The sequence below is a fragment of the Carlito syrichta genome, unplaced genomic scaffold (genome assembly GCF_000164805.1).
Source record: "Carlito syrichta isolate Samal-C Ts95f unplaced genomic scaffold, Tarsius_syrichta-2.0.1 Scaffold301909, whole genome shotgun sequence".
Taxonomy (NCBI): Eukaryota; Metazoa; Chordata; class Mammalia; order Primates; family Tarsiidae; genus Carlito; species Carlito syrichta.
In genome coordinates, this window is record NW_007246005.1 from 296,873 (window position 1) to 319,289 (window position 22,417).

Below are 22,417 nucleotides of genomic sequence, written 5' to 3' on the forward strand. Positions count from 1 at the left end.
CTAGCTCCAGTGTCGGCGGGTGGAGCGGCGCCCCCGGAGGGGGCCATGTCTAACGGGGTTTACGTACTGCCAAACGCGGCCAACGGAGACGTGAAGCCCGTGGTGTCCAGCACGCCTTTGGTGGACTTCTTGATGCAGCTGGAGGATTACACGCCTACGGTGGGCTTCCCGCCCGAACAAAGCCATCTAGTCTGCTGTCACGCCAACTTTTAGCCTCATCTCCGTGCTTTTCAGCGTCCTCTTATATTTGCTCTCCTATAGCACTTGTAATTTTCCCCCTGTCCACCCAAATTGTGAGCTTCCTGATATGGCCTATCCTCCATTTCCTTCATCCTCCTCCCACTTTAAGCCCAGCAAGGCATAGGGCTAACACTGACAGTTGTCTAATTGATTTCTCAGATCCCAGATGCAGTGACTGGTTACTACCTGAATCGTGCTGGCTTTGAGGCCTCAGATCCACGCATGTGAGTAAAACCGGACAGGTTAGAGCTTTGGGTACTTTTGAAGTTTGTGTCCATCTCCTTCTCATTTCAGTTTTTTCTCTCTAGAATTCGGCTCATCTCCCTAGCTGCCCAGAAATTCATCTCAGATATTGCCAATGATGCCCTACAGCACTGCAAAATGAAGGGCACAGCCTCGGGCAGCTCCCGGAGCAAGAGCAAGGTGTGAGGGGAGGCTTGTTGAATCAGTAATTACCCTTCACAGCAGTGAAGGCTTAACTCATTCTGAAACCACTTTGGGGGAACTAAGTCCTAGGGGAGGTGTAAGACCTACTCAGGGTCACCTATCTGGGATTGGAGTCTGGGATTCCTGTGCTCAGTTGGTGCTCTTCCCTTTTCCCTCAGGACCGCAAATACACTCTAACCATGGAGGACTTGACCCCTGCCCTCAGCGAGTATGGCATCAATGTGAAGAAGCCGCACTACTTCACCTGAGCCACCCACCCTAATGTGCTTGTCTGTCCCCATGTCCCCACACCAGCCTGTTTTCATAATAAACTTTATTGTGACAGGCGGGGCTGATCCCTCCCATGTTGGGAGACACCATGTGGCAAGTGACAAAGCTCTGAGCCCAGCCCCTTTTGGGGCCACAGTGGTAGGAATGGGGGCAGTAGATGGGCCCCATGGCTGGGGTAGTACCATGACTGGAGGCAGGGAAGGCAACCTGAGGCCTGCTGCTTTAGGGAGGTGCACTCCCCCAACCATGTCCTGACATCTCTGGACCTTTAGGCAAGGACCTTCTGGTCCTACTTGTCCTGCATCTTCTCCAGGATAGGCACAATCATGTCAAATTTGGGTCGCTTAGCAGGGTCTTCATTCATGCAGATCTTCATGAGCTTACACACATGGGGGGAAATGCCTGGTGGGATGGTAGGTCGAAGGCCTTCCAGTGCCACCTATGAATACAAGGAAAATGAGCTTCAGAATTTGATTCTGTCATGCAGGGGAAAGCCTCTGGCCCTGGGGACAGGATTATTGCATATCCGAACAAATGTAGGAGGAGCCCAAGCCCACTGCATTTATTGTCACCACTATTCTCCCAATATAAGCATATGCAGTTCTGCTCTCACCTTCATTCCAATCTCCATATTGGAGAGGTCAGCAAAGGGTACTTCCCGTGTCACCAGTTCCCACAAAAGCACTGCAAAACTCCACATGTCTGCTGAGCGTCTGTTTGTGTCTTCAGGCTTCTTCTGCAGAGCTGGAGGGATAGGGCTTGTCTGTTCCAGCCTCTTGGCCTGTCTTGTCTGTCTATATACCCTTCCATTACTACTGAGCCGGTTTTTCTCTGCCTCCCAACATGATGCCCTTACCCACCTTCAGGGGCTACCCACGCAGGTGCATACATGCGCCCTGGGCATTGGAAAGAGAATTTGACATCAGCCATACTGATTCGGGCAGTCATGTCCTCATCGATCTGAAGAAGAGAAGATAAGATTTTTGGATAGAGGTAAGTCCTAGACAGGCAAAGGGCTGTTGGGGCCTGGGCCAGGAGTAAACTTGTGACCTTACCATTACACTTCGGCTGTTGAGTGCATGTCGTGGGATGAGGGGCTCTAGTGTGTGTAGAAAAGCCATGCCCCTTGCCATGTCCAAAGCAAACTTCACGGCCTGGCTCTGGTCCACAACGAAATCTAAGAGAGGAGGCAAGAGTAAAATACTTCAGAGAGGCTCATGTTCCCCTCTCTCCCATCCTGTCCCCAATTACATACAATATCCTACTCACTGGTGCCTTCATGTAGTACATTGTAGAGGGATCCATATGGCATCCAGTGTGTGATAAGGGTGGGGTGAGGAGCAGGTGGAGACTGGCAGGCACCTAGCACTGGGAGCACATTTGGATGCGAGAAAATCCTGGGAGAGGGAGAGAGTAGCTAAGACCCAGTATAAATTATCAGTCCCCTCTATGCTCTTCAGGGTTCCTTGGAACCAGCAGCTCCCAGTTTAGGCCTTGCCTTACCTAAGCCGGGGGCACTCCTCATTGAAGTCCCTGCTCTTCCTCGTACTCCAGTCTCGAACCTTCAGCACCTTCACAACAATGTCATTGCCCTGCCAGCGGCCCTTCCATAGCTGAAGGACAGGTAGTGGATAGGCTTAAACTAAGGCCACCACTTCCTTGCCCACTTATGAGGAAAAACTTAAAACAGTTACCGAGCAGGCCATTTACGGGGGCTTAGGGAGGGAGGGGCAAGAAAGGCAGGGGTCACCTCTCCAGAGTGATTCTCGTTGAGCTTTGCCAGGAAGTTGAGCTGTTTGAAGTCAATGCCCGAGTGTTTGTTCAGTGTTCCATTTCCTGAGAGTATGGGCAGGTCAGGTACCCAGCTTCTCCCTAACCCAGCCCCAAAGCACAGGATTATTCCCTTTTACAAACCCTTCCCCCATGATAGTGACTCACGGGGCCTAGTGCGGGTTGTTCCCTTCCAGAATGTGTCCTTGTATGGAATGCGGTTGAGATTTTGGCCCATCTTCTCTGCCCGCTCTGGGGAAGAAAAACAGTGTTAGCTGGAGGCAGGAGACAGGTGGGGAAGAACAAGACAGGTCATGAGCAGAGGGTTGGGGGATGGACCTCGGAGAAGCTCTCTCAGGGGTGCCTTGGCTTTGTCCACAGGCATCTCTCCATACTTGTTACAGATGCTGACAAGGGCTCCATTTGCCACCAGGTCCTGGAATGAAAAGGTTGTGATGAGGGCCCCTGCCACCTCTGGCAGTTACAACCAACCATAAATACACAGATGCAATATACAACCCTGTGTGTCATATAGTAGTACTGATAGGATGGGTTGAAGGTTCCAGAATTGCCACTCAGGCTCAGACTTGCTTCCCACCTATCCTAGGACTAGGGTCTGAGTACTCACCTCTGCCACCTGGTCTTGGCCCCAAAAACAGGCATAGTGCAGGGGCACATTCCCATGCTCGTTCACTGCATTGATGTCAGCCTTATACTGCAACAGCTGGGCCCCATGACCAGACCAAAAAAAGAGGTAAAAGGCACAGTCAGTCCCAAATAGGATGGTGGTGTCAGGGAAAAGGGAGAAGAGTACTTTCTACTGTGTGTTATATAGTGCCTGTGACTGACCTCATGGCATGTATGTGATGACATGGGTGATGGGTTCATACATACCTTCTGCACAATATCACGGTGTCCATGACTGGCTGCCAGGTGCAGGGGGGTGTCATCCCCACGGTTCATTACATTGATCCGTGCCCCCCGCATGATCAGCATTTCAACCACAGCAGAACGGCCCTCTCGGCAGGCCCAGTGCAAGGGGGAGAAGCCATGATCGTCCCTTTGAGGAAGGGGCAATGGTCATTGAGCTGGAGGTGGGATGGGTCAAAGGCTTTGATTTCTGAAAAACTGATAGTTACTCTGCATACTCTCTGGGAAAGCTTGATTCTCATTCATGCCAGCAACTCTCAAAGCTGTTCAGTTGAGACCTTCCTCTAAGCTTCGGACCCATCCAACCACCTAGATATCCCAGCAGCTCTGTAAGATTCAATATCCTCAACATCTACACCTAATTTCATTAGATGGTAGCACTTTGCCTGGTTTTCCCTGTACTGGTCCTTTCTGTTTTCCACTGCATCTTTTATATCCCCCTACTATAGCACTGTTCACACTGCATTGTAAAAATCTGTTAATGGGCTATCTTGTCTATCAGACTATAAGTTTTAGGGAATGGACTGACAGCAGGTGTTTAGTACACATTAATGGAGGAGAGTGGTATCTTGGAGAAGGAAGGCCAAGACAGGAGAAGGAGCAGGCTTGCTGTTTGCCTCTGGTACTGAAACTAACATCTGAAAATGGAATGGAATTTAAGTGATGTTTTGGAAAGGCTTATACTGAAAAGGAGAAATGCTTTTGATTACTGATGAGGCAGATAACAAACCACACAAAACAGGATTCCCCTACTTAGCAACTGAACAAGAAAAACGAGAAAGTGAGAATTGCTGCTTTTGAATGAAAACTATACCTGACTTTTTTCTTTTCCCAAAGACATGTATTTTATAAAGTAAAAAAAAAAAAAGTTTACAAACAAAACAATTGGATTGGAGCTGGGCCTTGCCTGACAGCCTGGAGCCATAAAAGGAAATTCCCTCCAGTCAGGCTGCAGATCCAAGGGGCGGAGCAGGGGGCGGTCTGTGGTCTAGACAGGCAGCCTCCGGATGCCTTAGTGCTGTGGTCACTTCCTGTGCAGGGGCTCTGTGCAGGCCCTGGGACTGATCAGGGGTCTGGCCACCCAGATGCCCCCACAGCTGAAGGATATGGAGGTGTAGTCTTTAATCATTTCCGTCCAAAAGCTTGCCCTCTTCTGCTAACAGAAATAGCCAACAGCTTTCCCTGGATGTGGGTATCCCCAGGAAGTAATTTATACCCTGTTTACAAGTCAGTCTTGCCTCTCAGACCTTTAATTTGTGCCCTGACTTACTAGGCTCCAGTACTGCCTGTGGATCTAGAGCATGCAAAGCCCAGAGGCAAAAGTATGGGCATAAGGGTTCTGTTCACTGTCAGTCACCTCAGGGCCTTGACTTTTATCTCAAGGAGACCTGAAGCTTGGGCACCCATACCATATCCCCTCAAAACAACTACAAAATCATCCATTTTCATTAATGCCACCCTTTTGCCTTTTGGCAGCATCTTAGCGTCTTCCTAGACTCAGCTATAGTCTTTCTAGATGCTAGGCCCACTGGACAACTTTGCCTAAGCCTCTATTTCTTCACCATCAAAATAGTAACAGTGCTTACTATCTTTGTCAGAGTACCCTTTGAAAATTATACAAAGAAATGGGAAAAATCACTCTGCAAATTATTATTATTATTTTTGAATTGGAGTCTCACTCTGTCACCCAGACTGGAGTGCAGTGGCCGCTCCCGGCCACCGCAGCCTCGACCTGCTGGGCTCCGGAGATCCTTCTGCCTCAGCCTTCCAAGTAGCCGGAATTACAGGGATGCGCTGCCACGCCCGGCTGATTTTTTTTTTTATTTATTGTAGAGATGAGATCTCGCTGCCCAGGCGGGTCTCAAACCCACGGGCTCAGGCAATCCACTCACCTCAGCCTCCCAAAGGCGCGGGATTACAGGCTGAGCCACCAAGCCCGGCTACTCTGCAAATTATTAAGGAAAAATAGTGTAGCGCCTAGACTAAGATGACAAGTGATCTTGACTTCTCAAATCTAAAAACTACATTCTACCAACCTTAAGGGACAAAAAAATTAAAATCCACCATTCTCAATCACCATCACTACCACTTTTCTTGCCTTGCTGTCTCAGCCAACCTTAAAGAATTGGCCTACATTCACTTTCTCTATTTCCTCACCTCTCATTCACATTTCAATCTGCCAAAAGTCTGCCTTAAGGGCAGAGATTGTGTCTGATTCTGAGACTCTAGCACCTAGCAAAGGAAGTATTCAGTATAGTCCCCTTAAAGGAAGGAACCAAATGTAGTTCGGTTTCTTCACCTGTTATTCCTCTGAAATAGTGCTCAGAGATCATCAAATATATTCTAGTTGAAAATTCAATAAAGTATTCATGTTCTTTGGCATCTCAGTAGCCTGTTTGACTACTGACCACTTCCCCTTCATTAAAACATTTTCTTCTCTAAGCTTTACTCACACATTTTCCTATTTTTCCTTCAACTTCTAATTCCTCCTTGTCAGTCTTCAGGCTTCTCGTCTCCTGCCCTCTTGTCTTCCACTCTTTTGAGGCACTCTCCTTCACAGCCAAGTCTTCAGAGGTATCATCTATATGCCGAAAGCTCTGTAATCTGTGTCTACAAGTCACATTTTCCTTCTGAACTGGAAATCTGCATAACTAATAACCTACTCAACATTTCCACCTTGCTGTATGGTCATCTTAACAATAGCATGTCCAGAATAGGACACCTCATCCTTCAATTTTCTCCATCTCAGTAAAAGTAACCACCACCTAACCAAGTGTCCAAGCCAGAACCCTGGTCATCTTAATCTTTGTCTCTCACTTCCCACACCAAGTACCACAATTCTTCATTTTAAAGACTTCTGGAATCTAATCACCTCTTTCACCTCTCTCAATCCTAGTCCAAGACATCATCACTTCCAGGATAGACTAGGCAATGATCTCCTTCCCACCTGCTCTTCACCGAGCATCAAAAATGATACTGAGCAAACTGACAATCTCATCATATCACTTTAAAACCTTGCTTTAAAGGTTTAAAACCTTGCCTCAGAATAAAGAATTTATTATAGCCTAAATATGCTTGCAAGACTTGGCTAACCCTTGCAGACCTCTGCAGTATTAAGACCTCTCCTCCACTTGTACCCAATGCTTCAACCTACAGAAATCTTTATCTTCCAGCCATATGGAACTCCAATTTCCTGGCACTCTCCACTATGTCTTGCCTCCTAGCCTTTGCCTATGCAGTTCATTGAGGCTGGAAAACTCTCAGCAACCTCTGCTTGTGGAACTCTTATTCAGCAGTCAAGATTCAGCTCAAACACTGCTTCCTCTGTGGAGATCCTCTGGCACCCCACCAGCTGTGCTTAGCACTCATCACACTGAATGGGCAAGTCCCCGCCAGACATGAGCACCCCACATAGCCAAAAGAAGTGAACCTCTAGCCTTCCTCTCATCCACCAGCCGCTTCAGCTCACCCCTGGTTGAGGTCGTTCTCCGTGTTGTCCAGCCACAGGCGTACAGCAACTGCGTTGCCCTCCCGGCACTGAGTGAAAATGTCGTCCATGGCAGCGTCCAGGCGTCGAGTCCCGTGAATTGGGGAATGCTGGGGACTGTGGGGGTATCCAGGAAAGGAAGATGAGTCCTAAGCTTTGTCCCCTAAAGGAGAGACGTATTTGTGTTGGAGTCGGGGTCTCTGAAGGAGTTCGGGGCAGCGGGATGATCCCTGTGTCCTCCGGGCGCGAGGGAAAGGCGGGTCCGTGCGGGGGAGGGGGTAGTTTAAGAGGCAGTTATCTCCAAAACGGAACGGATGTCAGAGAGCAGGCACTAAGACTCGACCCGCAAACAGAGCTGAGGGAACTGGGGCGATCCAGGGTCCGTATACCCTGGGGACTCGGGGGTCCTTCCCAGGGTTGGCCCCGATCCTTGCTTAGAACTCAGGCTGAGTGAGGGGTGACGGGTTGGCAGAGTCCAGTCTTGGGCAGGGGGCGCGAGCCCACTCCCACTCACCGGGACTCGGGCTGCAGGCTCCTTCTCCGGGGATCTCCCGTCCGGCCGCGCCCGCCGTCCGGCCCCGCCCTGCCCTGCCCCGGCCCTCTCTGGCCAGCGCGGGCCTCCTTCCCTCCCTTCCTACCTCCTCCTTGCCCTTCTAGCCCTCTGGTGTCTGCACTCGATGATTCTCTTCGCCGCGCCGGCCGCTCTAGCCGCTGCTGGCGCTCACGCTGTGGTTTCCGGCTCCGTTCTGGCGGGTCTGGGTGCTCCGACTCCCAGGAACGCGGTCTGTACGTGAGAGGAGCGTGGACTCCCACGACCCTGCCTTCCCAAGCCGCATGTTCGAGGAGGCTGAGTGGGCCGAGGCGGCCCCAGTAATCGCAGGCCTCGGGCCTGTAACTTCACGGCCTCCGCCCCCGACAACCTCGCGTATCAAGGTGAGTGGCACGCAGGGGCAAGGAAGCTATTTCAGGCCGCGAAACAGCTTTGACTCCGGTGGATCCTAGCGCCGGACACGTCTTGTGTGTGCGAGGAGCCCCTGTGGCACCGTTGGGAGCGAGTCCTGCTTTGAAGGTCCGGAGGCTTCCGAAAGAAAGTGACTTTGGGACTGAGAGATCTTTGTTGAGTAGAATTTGGTGAAACAAAGAGGGTTGCTTCAGACAGGAAGAGCACGTGCAGAGGCCCAGGGATAAGAGATCATGTTCTGTTAGAGTCACACACAAAAAACGATCTGTGTGGTTGGGGCACAGAGAATAAATGAGAGGGGATGCTGTTTAAGTTGAAATGGTAAATTAGAAGTCTTGCGTATACTAAGGATAGAGAGAAGTCAGTGAAATGGTTTTAGTAGTGGAATGATCTCTTCATGTTTGTATTTTGAAAAGGTCATTGGTTACAGTGTAGAGAATGGATTGGAGAAAGTTTGAGTGGGTGATGACAAAGAGTTATCAGTATCACTCGTGCAAGGGGAGGGTGTGGGGAAGTGAGACCCGTAAGGTAAGTGCCTGGCTTAGGACCACCAAGGAGGACTTCAACCCTGAATCAGCCTCCTGGACAGCAGACCTTCTCCTTGGAGCCTCTGGAGATATGACAGCTCCTGTGCTTCCTCAGGTGTTTCCTGCTCTTCATTCAGCTTCCAAAATGGGACCTGAGGAATCCTGGAGACTGTGAGGGTATTCAGGAAAGGAGGATAAGCTCTAAGCTTTGTCCCCTACAGGAGAGATGTGTTTGTGTTGGGGACGCACAAACGTGTGAGTGCCTGTTTTGTTCGTTTTCATCCTTCCAGGCCACTGACTTTTCTGTCTGCAGCTTGTCCCCTTCAGTTTGTTCTCTACACTGCAGCTAGAGACATTGAATACATGTATGATCATGCCCCTCCTGTGTCCAGAAACCTCCCTACCTCTTGTGTTTTTTTTATTTTTTATTTTTAAAAGTCAGAATCTTACTTTGTTGCCCAGGCTGGAGTGCAGTGGTACACTCATGGCCACTGCAGCCTCTACCTGCTGGACTCAGGCAATCCTTCCACCTCAGCCTTCCAAGTAGCTGGAACTACAGGTGCATGCTACCATGCCTGGCTTATTTTTTGATTTATTGTAGAGACAAGGTCTCACCAAGTTGCCCAGGCTGGTCTCAAACCCCTGAGCTCAGGCATTTCTCTTGCCTCGGCCTCTCAAAGTACTGATATTACAAGCTTGAGCCACCGCGCCCGATGACCTCCCTACCTCTTATGGAAAGGTATCAGCTGAAGCCAAAAGCCTTAGATGGAGGATTGGAACTCCTGGTCTTGATCGTATTTTGTGGCCCTAGCACATTCCTCTGAGGAATCTCCATGACCTCATTTATACATTGATGAAAGTGGGGTGTTTTCTCTGCCCTCAGCCTCGTAGAGGTTGGGATGGTGATGTGAAGGTTCTTCTAGGTCTGGCAGGCTTCATGACAAGCTAGTGAAGTTGGCTGGGAAGAATCCAGATGCCTCTGCCAGGGTCTGAATCAGGTCCCCAACTTCCCTTTGTTATTCTTCAGGCCTCATCCATTTTCCTCAGCCCTGCTGTCAACCCTTGTTTTCTCCCAGGGTTCTAAGCACCGCCAGCTCTTAGCCACATTACGGGCCCTGGAAGCAGCATCTCTTCCCCAGCATTCTCCCAGCCTACATAGTAGTGACTCTGAGGAGGAGGAGGTGGAAAGGAAGAAGAAACGCCCCCAAAAGGCATCATTTGCCAGTGCCTCTGCTGCAGTAGAGAAGAGAAAGAAGAAATGTCAAAAACATGGCCCACCTTGCAATGACTCTGAGGAAGAAGGAGTGGAAAGGAAGAAAAGATGCCGCAAATGGGCTCTTCTTGGCAGTAACTCTGCTGAAGAAGAGAAAAGAAAGAGGAAATGCCAGAAACATTCTCCTTCAAGCCAAGTCCAGCACCTGGACAATGTTGACCAAACAGGTACCATCTGGGTGTGTATATGTGTGAATGTAGGGTGGTCAGCTGATTGTAAATATAACAGAAGTTACCCACTGCCATTAGAATTGGGATTAATAGTGTACTTAGGCAATAAGAAGTACTTTTATCCAGGCCACAGTCTCTGTCTCAAGAACAGGGCTATGGCCGGGGTGACTTGCTAAGCCTCTGAATTTTGGAGATTTTACCCCAGGTGCACCCTCTCATCTCCCTCCCTGCAGGTCCCAAATCCTGGAAGAGTAGTGCTGCAGATGACTCATCCAAGCCAAACCCTGGATCCACTTTCCCTAAACACCCCAATACTTTGAACCGCAAGCAATGGCGAAACCGACAAAAGAACAAGCGGAGACATAAGAACAAATTTCGGCAACCTCAGGTGCCAGACCCGGCGCCAGTCAAGGGCCCCACAGAGGAGACAGAGGTGCCTCCTGACCCCAGGCTAGATAGCCATGAGGCCCGGGCAGGGGCCCTGCGAGCCCGTATGGCAAAACGTCTGGATGGTGCCCGATTTCGATACCTGAACGAACAGCTGTACTCGGGGCCCAGTAGCGCTGCACAGCGTCTCTTCCAGGAGGACCCTGAGGCTTTTCTTCTCTACCACCGTGGCTTCCAGAGCCAAATAAAGAAGTGGCCACTCCAGCCAGTGGACCGCATTGCCAGAGATCTTCGCCAGAGGTGAATGGGGCACGGGCATTGTGAGAGGCTATGTGTTTCAGTCATGGGCTCATGTGACCCTTGCTTTCCACTCCCAGGCCTGCATCCCTAGTGGTAGCTGACTTCGGTTGCGGGGATTGCCATCTGGCTTCAAGTATCCGGAACCCTGTGCACTGCTTTGACTTGGCCTCTCTGGACCCTAGGGTCACTGTATGTGACATGGCACAGGTGAACCCATCTATGTATCTGTCTTGTGCTCTAGGCTCAGCCTCGATATGCTAATCTTTTAAACCCATATTCCTACTTCCCATTCTGGTGTCAACCCCAGCACTCAGTGTTGACTTTCTCCTTCTGATATTGCATGCCTTATACAACACTTTCACTCTCCACAGGTGCCTCTGGAGGATGAGTCTGTGGATGTGGCTGTGTTTTGCCTTTCACTGATGGGAACCAACATCCGGGACTTCCTAGAGGAGGCAAATCGAGTGCTGAAGCCAGGGTAGGAGCGTGGAGGACACAGATGTATATGTGTCTGGTGTGTGTGTGTGTGTGTGTGTGTGTGTGTGTGTGTGTATGCTCATGCTCTTGCTCATGTCTGTGCATTTACACAGAACTTTCTGTCCTCAGGGGTCTCCTGAAAGTGGCTGAGGTCAGCAGCCGCTTTGAGGATGTTCGAACCTTTCTGGGGGCTGTGACCAAGCTGGGGTTCAAGGTCATCTCCAAGGTGAGGGCTCCATTTTTGTCTCATATGTGGCCCTTTACATGTGAGGGTGATAGTATTTAGAAAGGAGACCATAGACCAGGAGCAGACATTTTGCTCCCCCAAAAACCCAACACAAGGGAAAGTCCTGAGAAGCTTTCTGAGCAGAAACAGTGTGTGGAGGGAGGTGTTTTGAGGAGTTGTGGTGACAAATTTGGTGGAGCTCACTGGGTCTTTTCTGCCCCTAGGACCTGACCAACAGTCACTTCTTCTTGTTTGATTTCCAAAAGACTGGGCCCCCTCGGGTAGGGCCCAAGGCTCAACTCTCAGGCCTGAAGCTTCAGCCATGTCTCTACAAGCGCAGGTGACTTCTGGACCTCCCATGAAAGGCAAGGCAGAGCTCGAACTCCAGGCTGAGAGCTCTGAAGACTGTCTCCAACCAGGCTGTGAGTCAGGACTTGGTACGATTTTCCATCTGTCTCAAGGACTAAGTGTTATAAGACCCCTGGCTCAGCCCTGCTCTACTAGAAGCATCTTGGTTATCACTCGGGCTAGTTAAAGAATAAGGAGTTTCTTGTGAGAACCTGAGGATATCCAGGAGGCATGGGTCACCTTAGATGTCATGAAAATGAGATGGTTTGGAATTTAAGGCACCTCTGGATTTGGCTCCTCTTTTAATCTCAGAAGCCACATGGCCTTTCTGTCTTGGCATTTCTACTCTGCTCTCTTCTGATTTGTCTGCAGACCAGTTTCCTCTGCTCACCCGTAGCTTCTGTTCCTCCAGCTTCGGTTTGCTGAGGTTTTCAAGACTGCAGACAGGCAGCTGTTACTCCTTGGCTCTAAGGCTGCAGGTAGTCCACTAACATCCTAATTCAACACATCAGTCTGAGTCACTGGGTCAAGACTGTTCCTGTGCTGAGCATTTGTAGTGGTTCGTCTTTTCCCTCCGTCCTCATCTCCATCTTTGGAACCATATGCATCAAACCACTCCCAACACCTATTATCCTGTGGGGCCTTAGGGATGTGCATGGTTGAGAGCACACATTTTGGAATCAAGTAGACCTGGATTCAGTTGCCACTGCCTGCCACTTAGAATCATTTAATCTCTAAATATCACATTCCTCATTGGAAAAATGGTAGAATTCCTGTCTTACAATGTTGCTGTATGAGTTAACTGAGGAAATCTATAGCCAGGGCTGGGTACATAGGAGGTGCTCAATAAACTAACTGTGGCTATTATGTGTTGTAAGCCTTATTGTTGGACGGTTGGACGGTAAAGAATGGATTTGTTAACTGAAGAGGACTCTGGGAAAGCTCAGAATAGGCCTTTCACCAGGCTAATTTTATTGGCTATTTAAAGACTCTTAATGGATCCTGAGCTGTTCTTAAAGGGGGCAGTAATAGAGCTGGCGCTCTGTTCATAAACAACTGGTTGATGCCATATGGTAGTGAGAGATTGGGCTGTTCATTGGAAGAAGGTCTGTCCCTTGTTTCTGCCTTGCAGTGGGCCTTGGTCAGCATGTCCTGCGGAAGCTATAGGTAAGGAAGGCAAGTACTGAGGGAAGATGAGCTGGCATGATAGATTCTAGGCTTCCCCTAGAAGGTATCTGCCATGGGTCCAAGTGTAAAGATACAGCCTCTTCTACCTATTTCCAAGGCCACCTAACAGGCCCATTGGGAGGACATAGGTTCCAGGGCTCTGAGCTAGTTGGATACCTCTAGGAAGGGGTTGGAGGTTTTGAAACAGACCAGAGATGTTTGGGGCCTGGGCTGTGAAACATTTAGCAGTTATGGAACAGTGCCTTTGCAGTGCTGTTCTCACAAATGAACTTGTCTGACCAGCAAAGTTTGCTTATCCTTTGCTTATCCTTCCAAACACCCTAGTTGTTTCCTACTCCCCTGTTCCCAACGCAGAATTAATTCTTCATCTGTGCTCTCAAAGTACTACGTGAAGAGTGCTACTTCAGCATTTAAATACTGCATTGTGATTGTTTTGTGCATTTGGCTGCGGTTTTCTCAAGCCATATTTATCTGTATTCTCAGATCTTGTCACTTGAGATACAGCTAATGCACTTGTTCACTTAGAGAGGGATAAGATATAACAAAGTCCATTTGAGTGGCATAGATGAGAGCAGGGGTGTTGTAGAAACCTAGGTTCAGGGCAAAAGATGAGGACACGGTGGACTAGTGATGATGGATGGAAGAACTAGGTAGATGGGAGAACTTCATTAGGCAGAATTGGTGGAATGTTGAGTGGCTGAGAGAAAGAAATCTGAAGTAAGTCCCAGGTTTCTGTCTTGAGCAACTGGATGGGCCAGTGATGCTATTCAGTGTTGGATTCTAGGTGCTTGTTAGATGTTCATTTGAAAGTAGAATGTGCATGAGATCTGTGCTAAGGTCTGGGAATCAGCAACCTAAAGGTGGTAGTTAAAATCGGATTAGATGTCAGAATAAGTTAATGAGACGAGAAAATGGCACAGACTGGAAATCTGAGGAGCATTTCATGGATGGGTAAGGGAAAATGAACCAGTCAAGGTGACGGAAGATGAGAAGGTTGGGCCAGAGATAAAAGAGTAACACCAGGAGAATGGTGTATTAGTCTGTTTTGTGTTGCTATAAAGGGTATACCTGAGGGGTAATTTTTAAAGAAAAGAGGTTCGTTTTGGCTCGCGGTTCTGCAGACTGAACAAGAAGCATAGTGCTGGCATCTGCTTCTAGGGAGGGCCTGGGAAACTTAGTCATGGCAGAACGTGAAAGGGAAGCAGATGTGTCACATGGTGAGAGTGGAAGCAAAGGAAAGAGGAGGTGTCAGGTTCTTTTAAACATCCAGCTCTCATGTGAAGTAATAGAGTGTAACTCACTCATAACCTCAGGGAGGGCACCAAGCCATTCATGCAGGATCTGCTCTCATGACCCGAACACCTCCAGCATTAGGGATCACATTTCAACAGGAGACTTGGAAGGGACAAATATCCAAACTGTATCAAGTGGATTTTTTTTAACATGGGAGGAATGGGCAAATTGTCAGCTGTCAATGCTACAAGAGGTTTGTTAAGATGAGAAGTCGGACTGCAGTGGGGTGAGGACTGCTGGGTAATGTTGAGGGCCTGTTTGGATTTATAGTAATCAACCCAGTAGTGTGGTTGTCTCTACCTATTCGGGAATCTACGTGTAGCTGTGGAAGAGGTGAATACCAAGGACTTATTTCAGGCCATTGAAGGGACAAGACAGTGAGGAAAGGAATTTTAGGCCATTAGCAAGTAAGTGATGGCAATGCTGAACCATGGAAATATTTAGGACAGGAGAGTAAAGATAAAAGCAGATGGTTATATTGGGAATAATTGAACAAGTGACCAGGGAGGATGGGAGGCTGTGGTCAGAAACTGGAGTGCTGAAATTGTTACATTTGGAATTAGAGCAGCTCCAAGTAATGGCAAAGTTTAGGGTCCTCTAGTAAAGTGACTACCTGAGACACATGCAAAGGTGCTTGCCTGGAGATGGGGATTGAGGGGTTGAGTATTGTGGGGAGGGGTCATCTGCATGAGGGGTTGAGTATTGTGGGGAGGGGTCATCTGCATGGAACTTGAAGTTCTCCAGGATGATGACCAAAGTTAGCAGTAGATTAGGTGCCAACCTCTTGAGGGAGGGGGAGGATCCAGAAGATCAGGGAGAGGCAGGATGGCATGGATTTCAACAGTAGAGGGCTTCCATCACCTATTAAAGAGACTTCCATGCTGGAGGTGATATGAGGCTGGTCAGTGGAGTTGGCCACCAGGCAGCCAATGCAAAATGCCCTGACAGTCACACTAGAGCCTGTCAGGATTCATTAGGGCTTATTGGAGAGACCTGACTATTGTGTCATCTCCATGAGGCAAGAGCTTCCTGGCTAACTGAGGGGGGAGCAAGCTGCAAAGTCCCAGGGATTTGTTGGAGTAGAGTATCTCACTGTAGAACACATATTACCTTTTACAACTCCGTATTTGTGTTCTTTCCCAAATGGCGTTTATATTCCTAGAGCTTGATTAGTTTTGACTGTTTTCTTATTGTACTTTGTGGGTCAGCTGTGGTTGCCTTCCTCCCTTGCTTGTAATTTAGATTCTTCCTTTGCTTGTGCTGGCTCAGGCCACTTGAGTAAACATCTCTCTGGATCTGACATAAGCCCCAGGCTCTCCTTACCTTAGCCCAGCCAGGACAAGTGACCCCCATCAGTAACACTGATTCTGAAAGCCATATCTGGGTCCTTCTTGCTCCATCATTGGCTGCAGAACAAGTTCTTGTTTAAGTCCATGCCTGAGCTTCAGTTTCTAATGCTGAAAGTCTAGACTGAAGAGAGAACAAGGTATATTTCCTTAAGCAGTAAACAGCATGCCCTCTGTTTAAGGAACAATGAGACCAGTGTGACTAGAACAGATTGGAGGAGGGGCAAGAGTGGTAGGAGGTAATTGGGGATGAAGGGGTTGCTCAGTTGTGAAAGGCAATGGCTATCCAACTGTAGAGTGCATTAGGATCACCTGGAAGACTTGTAAAATAGATTTCTAAAAACCCTCTCCTAGAGTTCCTGATTTAGTAGATCAGGATAGGGCTCCAGAAGTTCTTTTCTGGTTGCTTTTGTTTTCTCAGTTAAACAGGAAACACATTGATCAATTGAGGTTTTAAGGACAGAGAAACATGAATGTTTTTCAAGGAGAGTGAAAGAGGGAATGAATGAATGAAGGAAACACAATATAATTGCTGGCAGCATTAATAACACACTTGAGGTTCAGGTCATAAAGAGGATGGAATGGGAGGAGACTAGTGCAAGATTGCCTTACAGAGAGCTTGTTATTCTGAGACAGTCAGTTGGGCTGTTAGACCCAGCTCCTCCTTTGGAGGGGTAGGTTTCTACCCTCTTACCTTAGGTCTAGTTGGAGACTCCATGGGGACCATTGAGAAAGTTGGAGATATTTATTTCTACGGTTGAAGAATGATGAGCCTGGGTTCAGATTCCTGCCCTGAGAATGTAGAAGGCAAGCAAAGGCTCAATAATGGCTGCAGACCCTTTTTAAATGTCTGCCAGGCCCAGAGGACACAGAACTAACTAGTCAAGCCAGAATGATTTATCCCCCTTATCTCTCCTTCCCTGTCCTTGGACCCAGAGCAACCAGCAGCAATTAAGTGGAGAGGAGGTGAAGAAAACAAAAAGCACACAGATCACTCCTCCCTTCTTCATGCAGGCTTCTTGACTTGGTGGGGCAGAGCTGGGAGGGAAAGAGATTTAAAGCTTCAACAGGGGCAGAATTTTTATTGTTACACAGGATTAGACATTCTAATTAGTTAATTTAGATTGTGTATGTGCCTTAAGCTGATCATAGGACTATCTATTCACTAAGAAGGCTTGCTGCAGTTTTTCTCCATAGCAGAGAAAGAGTATCCCCCCCACCCCGTGAATAAAGTTTGGAGGGGTGGTAAGAGACAAGAATAAAGTTGGGTTTGGTTATCAATCTACGCCTTGAGCTTGTTCAACATCCCTTTTAGAGGTCTCCAAGTAAACAGTGATTGCTTCTACAGTTGTTGGTGTGCTCCAGCTTCTGTTCCTGTAATTCAGCCCTGAGGGAACACAGTTCTAAAAGAAACAGCATGATTTGGCAGAGACACGACTCAGCTCCAAACACTTAACTGTTTACATAATTGCACAAAGCTCTCTGTAGATTTTCACAGACAGAAACCAGTAATTAGAGCCTTTCATTCCCAGGTTGTCCTTCCCAGGTGGCTTCTTTGACTGGTTACCTGGTTCTAGGATATTCAACTCCTGCAATAACTGCCTTACTGGTCTAATTGCTTCTACTTCTTTCCCCACAGCTATTAATTTTCCACATAGCCAAGTGATCTTTTTAAAATGTAAATCAGCTTATGTCACTTCTTTGCTTTAAAACCCTTTCATGGATTCTCATTGCCCTGAGAACAAAAGACAGACTCCTTCCCAGAGCGCATGAGATCTTGCCCAAGTCTCCATTTCCATCTCTAACTGCATCTTAACCCACTCCTCCCCTCTTGCAGAACTCTAGCACACAGACTTTAAGCATTCTAAGCTGCTTCTACTTCAGGTTCTGTACACATGCTGCTGCTGCTTCTAGAATACTGTTTTCCCATTGAGCTCATTTTCATCTTCAAGGTCTTCATACCAGTGTCACCTCTTTTGTGGAAGAAACTGACCAGATACTCACCAAAATATCCTTTTTCTAGATAGGTAAACTACATTTCCCAGCTCCATGCTTCTAGGCAGCTGTGTGAGGAGTGCTTACCAGTGGAAATTGAGGGGAAGTGATGTTTCAATACCAGGCCAAGGCAATCAAAGGTTGGCTGGGCCTCTTCCATGTTTTCCCACTCCCTCCTCTACCTACCAGGGTGACCTTGAAGCACATGTTTTGAAGGTGATGGAGTCATAGCACAGAAGTCTGGATACCTGACTCATTACTTGGAATGCTTGATCAAGAACATTCACATTGGACATTGAACAACAACAACAAAAAGCCTGTATTATATTCAGTCAGTGAGTTTTGGAGGTGTTAAAGAAGTTATCATATACACCCTGGATATATCTTCTATGGGTATCCTGTTCACCTTATTGACCACAAAACCCTCTTTGATTGTGTTATTAAAAAAAAAAAAAATCCCACTAAAGAATGCCTTAAACAGATGAGATTTTTTTTCTCATGTAACAAGGAACCTGAAGGTAGGTGACTTGGGATTGGTTTCAGAGCTCAGGGATGTTCAGGGTGAAGTCTTTGCAATTCCCTTGATTCTTGGTTACAAGATGATGTGTTCTTGATTAAGCTGGGACACTCTACTTACAATTAGACTTCTTGGGAGTCTCCCTGATTGCCACAGCCCCTATCTTTTTGGCTTTGCTTCAGAGGTTCTTCTCCGTTGTTAACACTCTAGTGTGACTATGTTCCATTATTCCCTATAACGTGACAGAGACTAATCTAGAATAATAATATTTAAATATATTTTTCTTTCCCCTCCCTCCTTCCCACATCTAAAGGGTAACTCATCCATTTCAAAGGTGCTCTCCCTTCAACTCAGTGGGGTAGGAGAACACGGTCTGTTTCTTTCACTTATTCTTAACTTTCTCTGTGCTTCTAGGATTGGAATGTAGGAGGACGTATTAGAGGAAGAAAGACTAAGCTTATGTGATTAATATGACTTGGTGTATTCAGTCAAAAAAATGTTGACTGTTGTGTGAGTTAATTGGTTGCCTCTTTGTGATACACAACCCCTCAGGTCCTAAGCTCCTGACCCTGACAGTGTGTGCACAGCTTCCTAGTGCTCAAGTGCTTCACTCTAGCATGCAGCTTTGCTAAGAAAGATCTCAACAAACTCTCAGGATGGGTTACCTTTCAAGGAACTCACGGGAGACTCATGCATGTTTGTCCTGCCAAACAGTGGAAGTGTAGCCCAGCCAACAGGTGACTTTTTTTCACCCTGCCCTGCCCCAGCCAGCCTGACACTGACTTCTTCTCCATCTGAGAAGTAAGTTCCAGTCTATGCTGATGTGGCTACAAATCTCCTTAAGTGGTTCAGGTTATATTCTCCCAAGAGTCCTTTGGCTCAAGTTCCACCCCAGTGGCCATTTGGAGATGGGTCTATAATTTTCTGAGTTTAGCATGCCTCTAGCTAGAGAATTTAATGCTGAATGAATGTAATGACTTTTTCTCTTATGGGAACACAAAAATGTCTACAAATGGTTCTGTTGGAGCTCTCTTCGCTCAATCTAGGATTGAGGGAATAGTACTACTCCTTTGCCTTTGAGGGAGAAGTTCTCCCTGTTCCTAAAGAGTCTCATCAATGAATCTTTCATTTCTAATCTCATATACTATAGAAAAGATAGTGCTCTAGATTAGCTTTACTATCTTAGAGTAAACTTTATATGGATATATCTAGCATCTTAATTTAGAATGTGTTGGTACCTGTTATCTCTTATCCTTAGTTTTGGTGTGTTATTAGATCTCAGACAAAAAACTTTCACTTAACATCCTTTTATGCAGGTATTCTTGTAAAATGTGAACTTTTGTGTGTGTGCTTTATGTAGAGTATTGTCTGCGAATCTTATTTCTTACTTTTTTTTTAATCACTCAACTGTATTTTTAATATCCATGCCTGTATCAGCCAGGACCCAGCCAGGAAAATAGAAACCACACTAATATTTGAAGAAGAGAATTTTAGGCTGGGCACAGTGGCTCACAGCTATAATCCCAGCACTTTGGAAGGCCAAGGTGAGAGGATTGCCTGAGCCTGCGGGTTCGAGACCAGCCTGGGCAACTTGGTGAGAACTCATCTCTACAATAAATTTTTTTAAAAAAATTAGCTGGGCATGGTGGTGCATGCCTGTATTTCTAGTTCCTTGCATGACTGAGGTGGAAGAATCACCTGAGCCCAGAAGGTTGAGGTTGCAGTGGTTGGATGTGCGCCACTGCCCTTCAGCCTGGGCTACAACATGAGATTCCAACTTAAAAAAAAAAAAAAAAGTTTTAATAGAATTGATTACAACAGAAAAAAGATCCTAATATAATTTTAAAAATTAATAACTGCAGAAATCAGATAACATCAAGGCCTGGGAAAGCAAAAGGGAAGAAGCAATTGCCAGAAACTAGGAGCTCAGACAAGGGGCCTTTGACTGATACTCAGACTTTTATGGAGGAGACTCCTACCACTGAATCTGGTGCTTGGACCTCTGAAGAATGGCATAACCCTGAGTGTGGGGAAGCAAGGTGTGACTGGCCTCTGCACAGGGCATAGTTGGTCTGCTGCTGATGTCTCTGAGAAGTATAGCAAAGCTAGTGCTGAGTACAGAACTACTTAGTGGCTGGAGCCAACTCTCCACAGCTGAAATAATGTGACAGCAACTAGAAAACAGGAATAAAGTCCCTCCTCCTATCCTTCATTTTCAATTTTCCTTTAGGGCATCCCATTGGTAGAACCCAACAGGAAATCAGCTGGCAGTGGATTTTGGGCAATGTAGTTTGCAGAATCCTAGCTGCAGCAGCACAACTGGAATGTGAATGTGGTGGGGGTAGGGGCGGGGGTTGTATTGCAGGAAGAGTTATGGAGTCGAAAGAAAATAAGCAAAAACTAGTACAATCCATGTAGCTGCTTATACATCTAGTTTGTGGCTCCCATTAGCTACAGAGTATTCTACAGCATGCTTCCACTTTAGTAAGCATCCATTCACATGGTTGCCTCAAATTTTGATGCCTGGAGATATTAAAACCTTGAAGCTAGAATTGTGAATACAAAGTAAGTTCCACCAGTTAGATTCATTTATTTGATATTTGGGAGATAAAGGTTCTCTTTCTGTTGTTCTGGCTGTTGCTTCTGGAGAGCAAGTTTATGTAGATGCTGGACTTTCTGCTGCAGTATTTCCATCAAAGCCAAAAATAAAACAAGGATGCTCATTATAATGGCTAAAGTTCAACATAGGAATGGAGGTTCAACAAGTGAAATAAACCTACTCTGTAACAGTCCAAGTTTTACTACAATAAACTGTGGATAAGAAGAAAGATTACTGAAAAGGTATCAATAAGCTATTCACAAAACTAATGTGAAGTCCAGGGAGTAAGGCTTGGAAAACAGACTGGGACTAAGAGAGAATGAACAACTTCAGGATTGCATGAGAGTCAGCCTGGTCAGGATGGCACTGTTGGCACCAGTGCTATTAAACTTTTCTATTCTTGTTGATATGTAGATTGATGCTGAGAATTACATTAACCTTTCTCCGAAGTTCGTGACACTCTGTTAAGATTAATCTGTGAAAGGCCCCTTTCCTGTTCTTATTTGATTTGTTCCCTTTGTTCCTGATTGGCACTTCAGTTCTTGTGATCCCCCACAATGTGTTTGTTACATGTCTCTAGGCGCATTTTGGCAAAATATGTGGTGGTATTGGTGTATGTATGTTGTGGCAGAGACTTGCCAGCTGTTCTTCACACCCATTTTCTTCTTCCTAGGAAATCAACTGGACTATATTTCTCAGCCTCCCTTGTAATTAAGAGTGATTGAGCCTAACCAGTTGGATGGTAGTGAAACTAATAAATGCTACTTCCAGACTTGGACCTTTAAATTTTCCTTTGCACAGTTCCCATGTTATTTCCACTTTGGCCAGCTTGATGCATTTGAGTGTATGACCTTGAAAGCTGCACGGTGAAGATGATAGAGCCAAAAGGTAGAAGGAGTCTACATCCCTGAATATCACTTACAGGAGAGCCATCCACCAATGAGTAACACCTGGTTTGGACTTAAAGCGAGTGAGAAATTATCACTTTGAAGCCGTTGTACACCTGAGGGTTTGCTGTTACAGCAACAAGCAATCTCCTTAAAAATCTCATTTAATTAAACACATCAGAAAGATAAAACAAGTATGTTCAGTACAATAATTTATCACAAAGCGAACACCCATGGTACCCTCCACCAGATTAAGAAATAGAATGCTGTCAGTACCCAAAAGCCTCTTTTATGCCACCTCCTAACATTAACAGCTTTCTCCTCTTGACCCCACAAAGTTTCCACCACCCTCACTTTCATCAACATTAATTTTCTTGCTTTTCTATATTATCTTACCAGTTAAGAATTCATGTCTATAGCTCCATGTTTCACTCAACATCAGGTTTATAGAATTATCCATGTTGTCGAATGCAGCTGTAGTTCCTTCATTTTTTTATTACTGTAGAATATTACATGCTATGAAAAAAACCACAGTGTATTGATTGATTCAGCTACTGATATACATTTGCCTTGTATACCAATCAGAGCAGGTCAGGTCCTACTATAAGAATTAAAAACCCAAAATGTGAATGGCTTAAGCCAACAGAAGATTATTTTTTACGACTGAAATGTCGTCATTCAGGGACCCAAGCTCATGGTAACTTTGCCTTAACACATGCTTTCATAATCACTGATGCAAGAAAAGGGAACAAAGTGAATCACCCCCCTGGCAATTATCA

The 22,417-nt window shown here is 46.6% G+C and overlaps 3 protein-coding genes across 11 annotated transcripts in view; 2 read left to right on the forward strand and 1 right to left on the reverse strand.

Annotated features, from left to right (window-relative positions):
- The window catches only part of TAF10 (TATA-box binding protein associated factor 10), a 1,469-nt gene extending 455 nt beyond the window's left edge, over positions 1 to 1,014 (forward strand). Inside the window, exons 2-5 of the mRNA XM_008055659.2 lie at positions 5 to 159; positions 400 to 464; positions 549 to 663; positions 846 to 1,014. Of these exons, the coding sequence (XP_008053850.2) occupies positions 5 to 159; positions 400 to 464; positions 549 to 663; positions 846 to 935 (425 nt within the window). The 3' untranslated portion in view covers positions 936 to 1,014. The remainder of the gene's footprint in view (positions 1 to 4; positions 160 to 399; positions 465 to 548; positions 664 to 845) is intronic.
- Positions 983 to 7,772, reverse strand: ILK (integrin linked kinase). Of its 6 annotated transcripts, none has more exons than XM_008055654.2 (13): positions 7,659 to 7,772; positions 7,127 to 7,307; positions 3,622 to 3,787; positions 3,356 to 3,451; positions 3,067 to 3,163; positions 2,896 to 2,979; positions 2,708 to 2,793; positions 2,461 to 2,570; positions 2,227 to 2,354; positions 2,013 to 2,134; positions 1,818 to 1,917; positions 1,571 to 1,701; positions 983 to 1,396 (listed from the first exon to the last, which is right to left on the reverse strand). In XM_008055654.2, the coding sequence occupies exons 2-13, from the start codon at positions 7,213 to 7,215 to the stop codon at positions 1,247 to 1,249; spliced, it is 1,359 nt and encodes a 452-aa protein (XP_008053845.1). In that variant the 5' UTR covers positions 7,216 to 7,307; positions 7,659 to 7,772; the 3' UTR covers positions 983 to 1,246. The 6 variants fall into 6 exon arrangements, with proteins under 6 accessions (XP_008053845.1, XP_008053844.1, XP_008053848.1 ...); XM_008055653.2 differs by having other exon boundaries at positions 7,127 to 7,261; positions 7,659 to 7,766; XM_008055657.1 differs by lacking the exon at positions 3,622 to 3,787 and having other exon boundaries at positions 7,127 to 7,261; positions 7,659 to 7,766.
- Positions 7,773 to 7,832: 60 nt separating this feature from the next.
- On the forward strand, positions 7,833 to 21,537 carry RRP8 (ribosomal RNA processing 8). 4 transcript variants are annotated; one of them, XM_021711190.1, is made up of 9 exons: positions 7,877 to 8,077; positions 9,709 to 10,072; positions 10,309 to 10,762; positions 10,840 to 10,969; positions 11,134 to 11,240; positions 11,369 to 11,465; positions 11,690 to 11,902; positions 12,186 to 12,292; positions 21,425 to 21,537. In XM_021711190.1, exons 1-7 carry the CDS (start codon positions 7,979 to 7,981, stop codon positions 11,807 to 11,809), a joined length of 1,371 nt encoding a protein of 456 aa, XP_021566865.1. In that variant the 5' UTR covers positions 7,877 to 7,978; the 3' UTR covers positions 11,810 to 11,902; positions 12,186 to 12,292; positions 21,425 to 21,537. The 4 variants fall into 4 exon arrangements, with proteins under 4 accessions (XP_008053851.1, XP_021566865.1, XP_021566866.1 ...); XM_021711191.1 differs by having other exon boundaries at positions 12,226 to 12,292; XM_021711192.1 differs by lacking the exon at positions 12,186 to 12,292.
- The last annotated feature ends 880 nt before the right edge of the window (positions 21,538 to 22,417 follow it).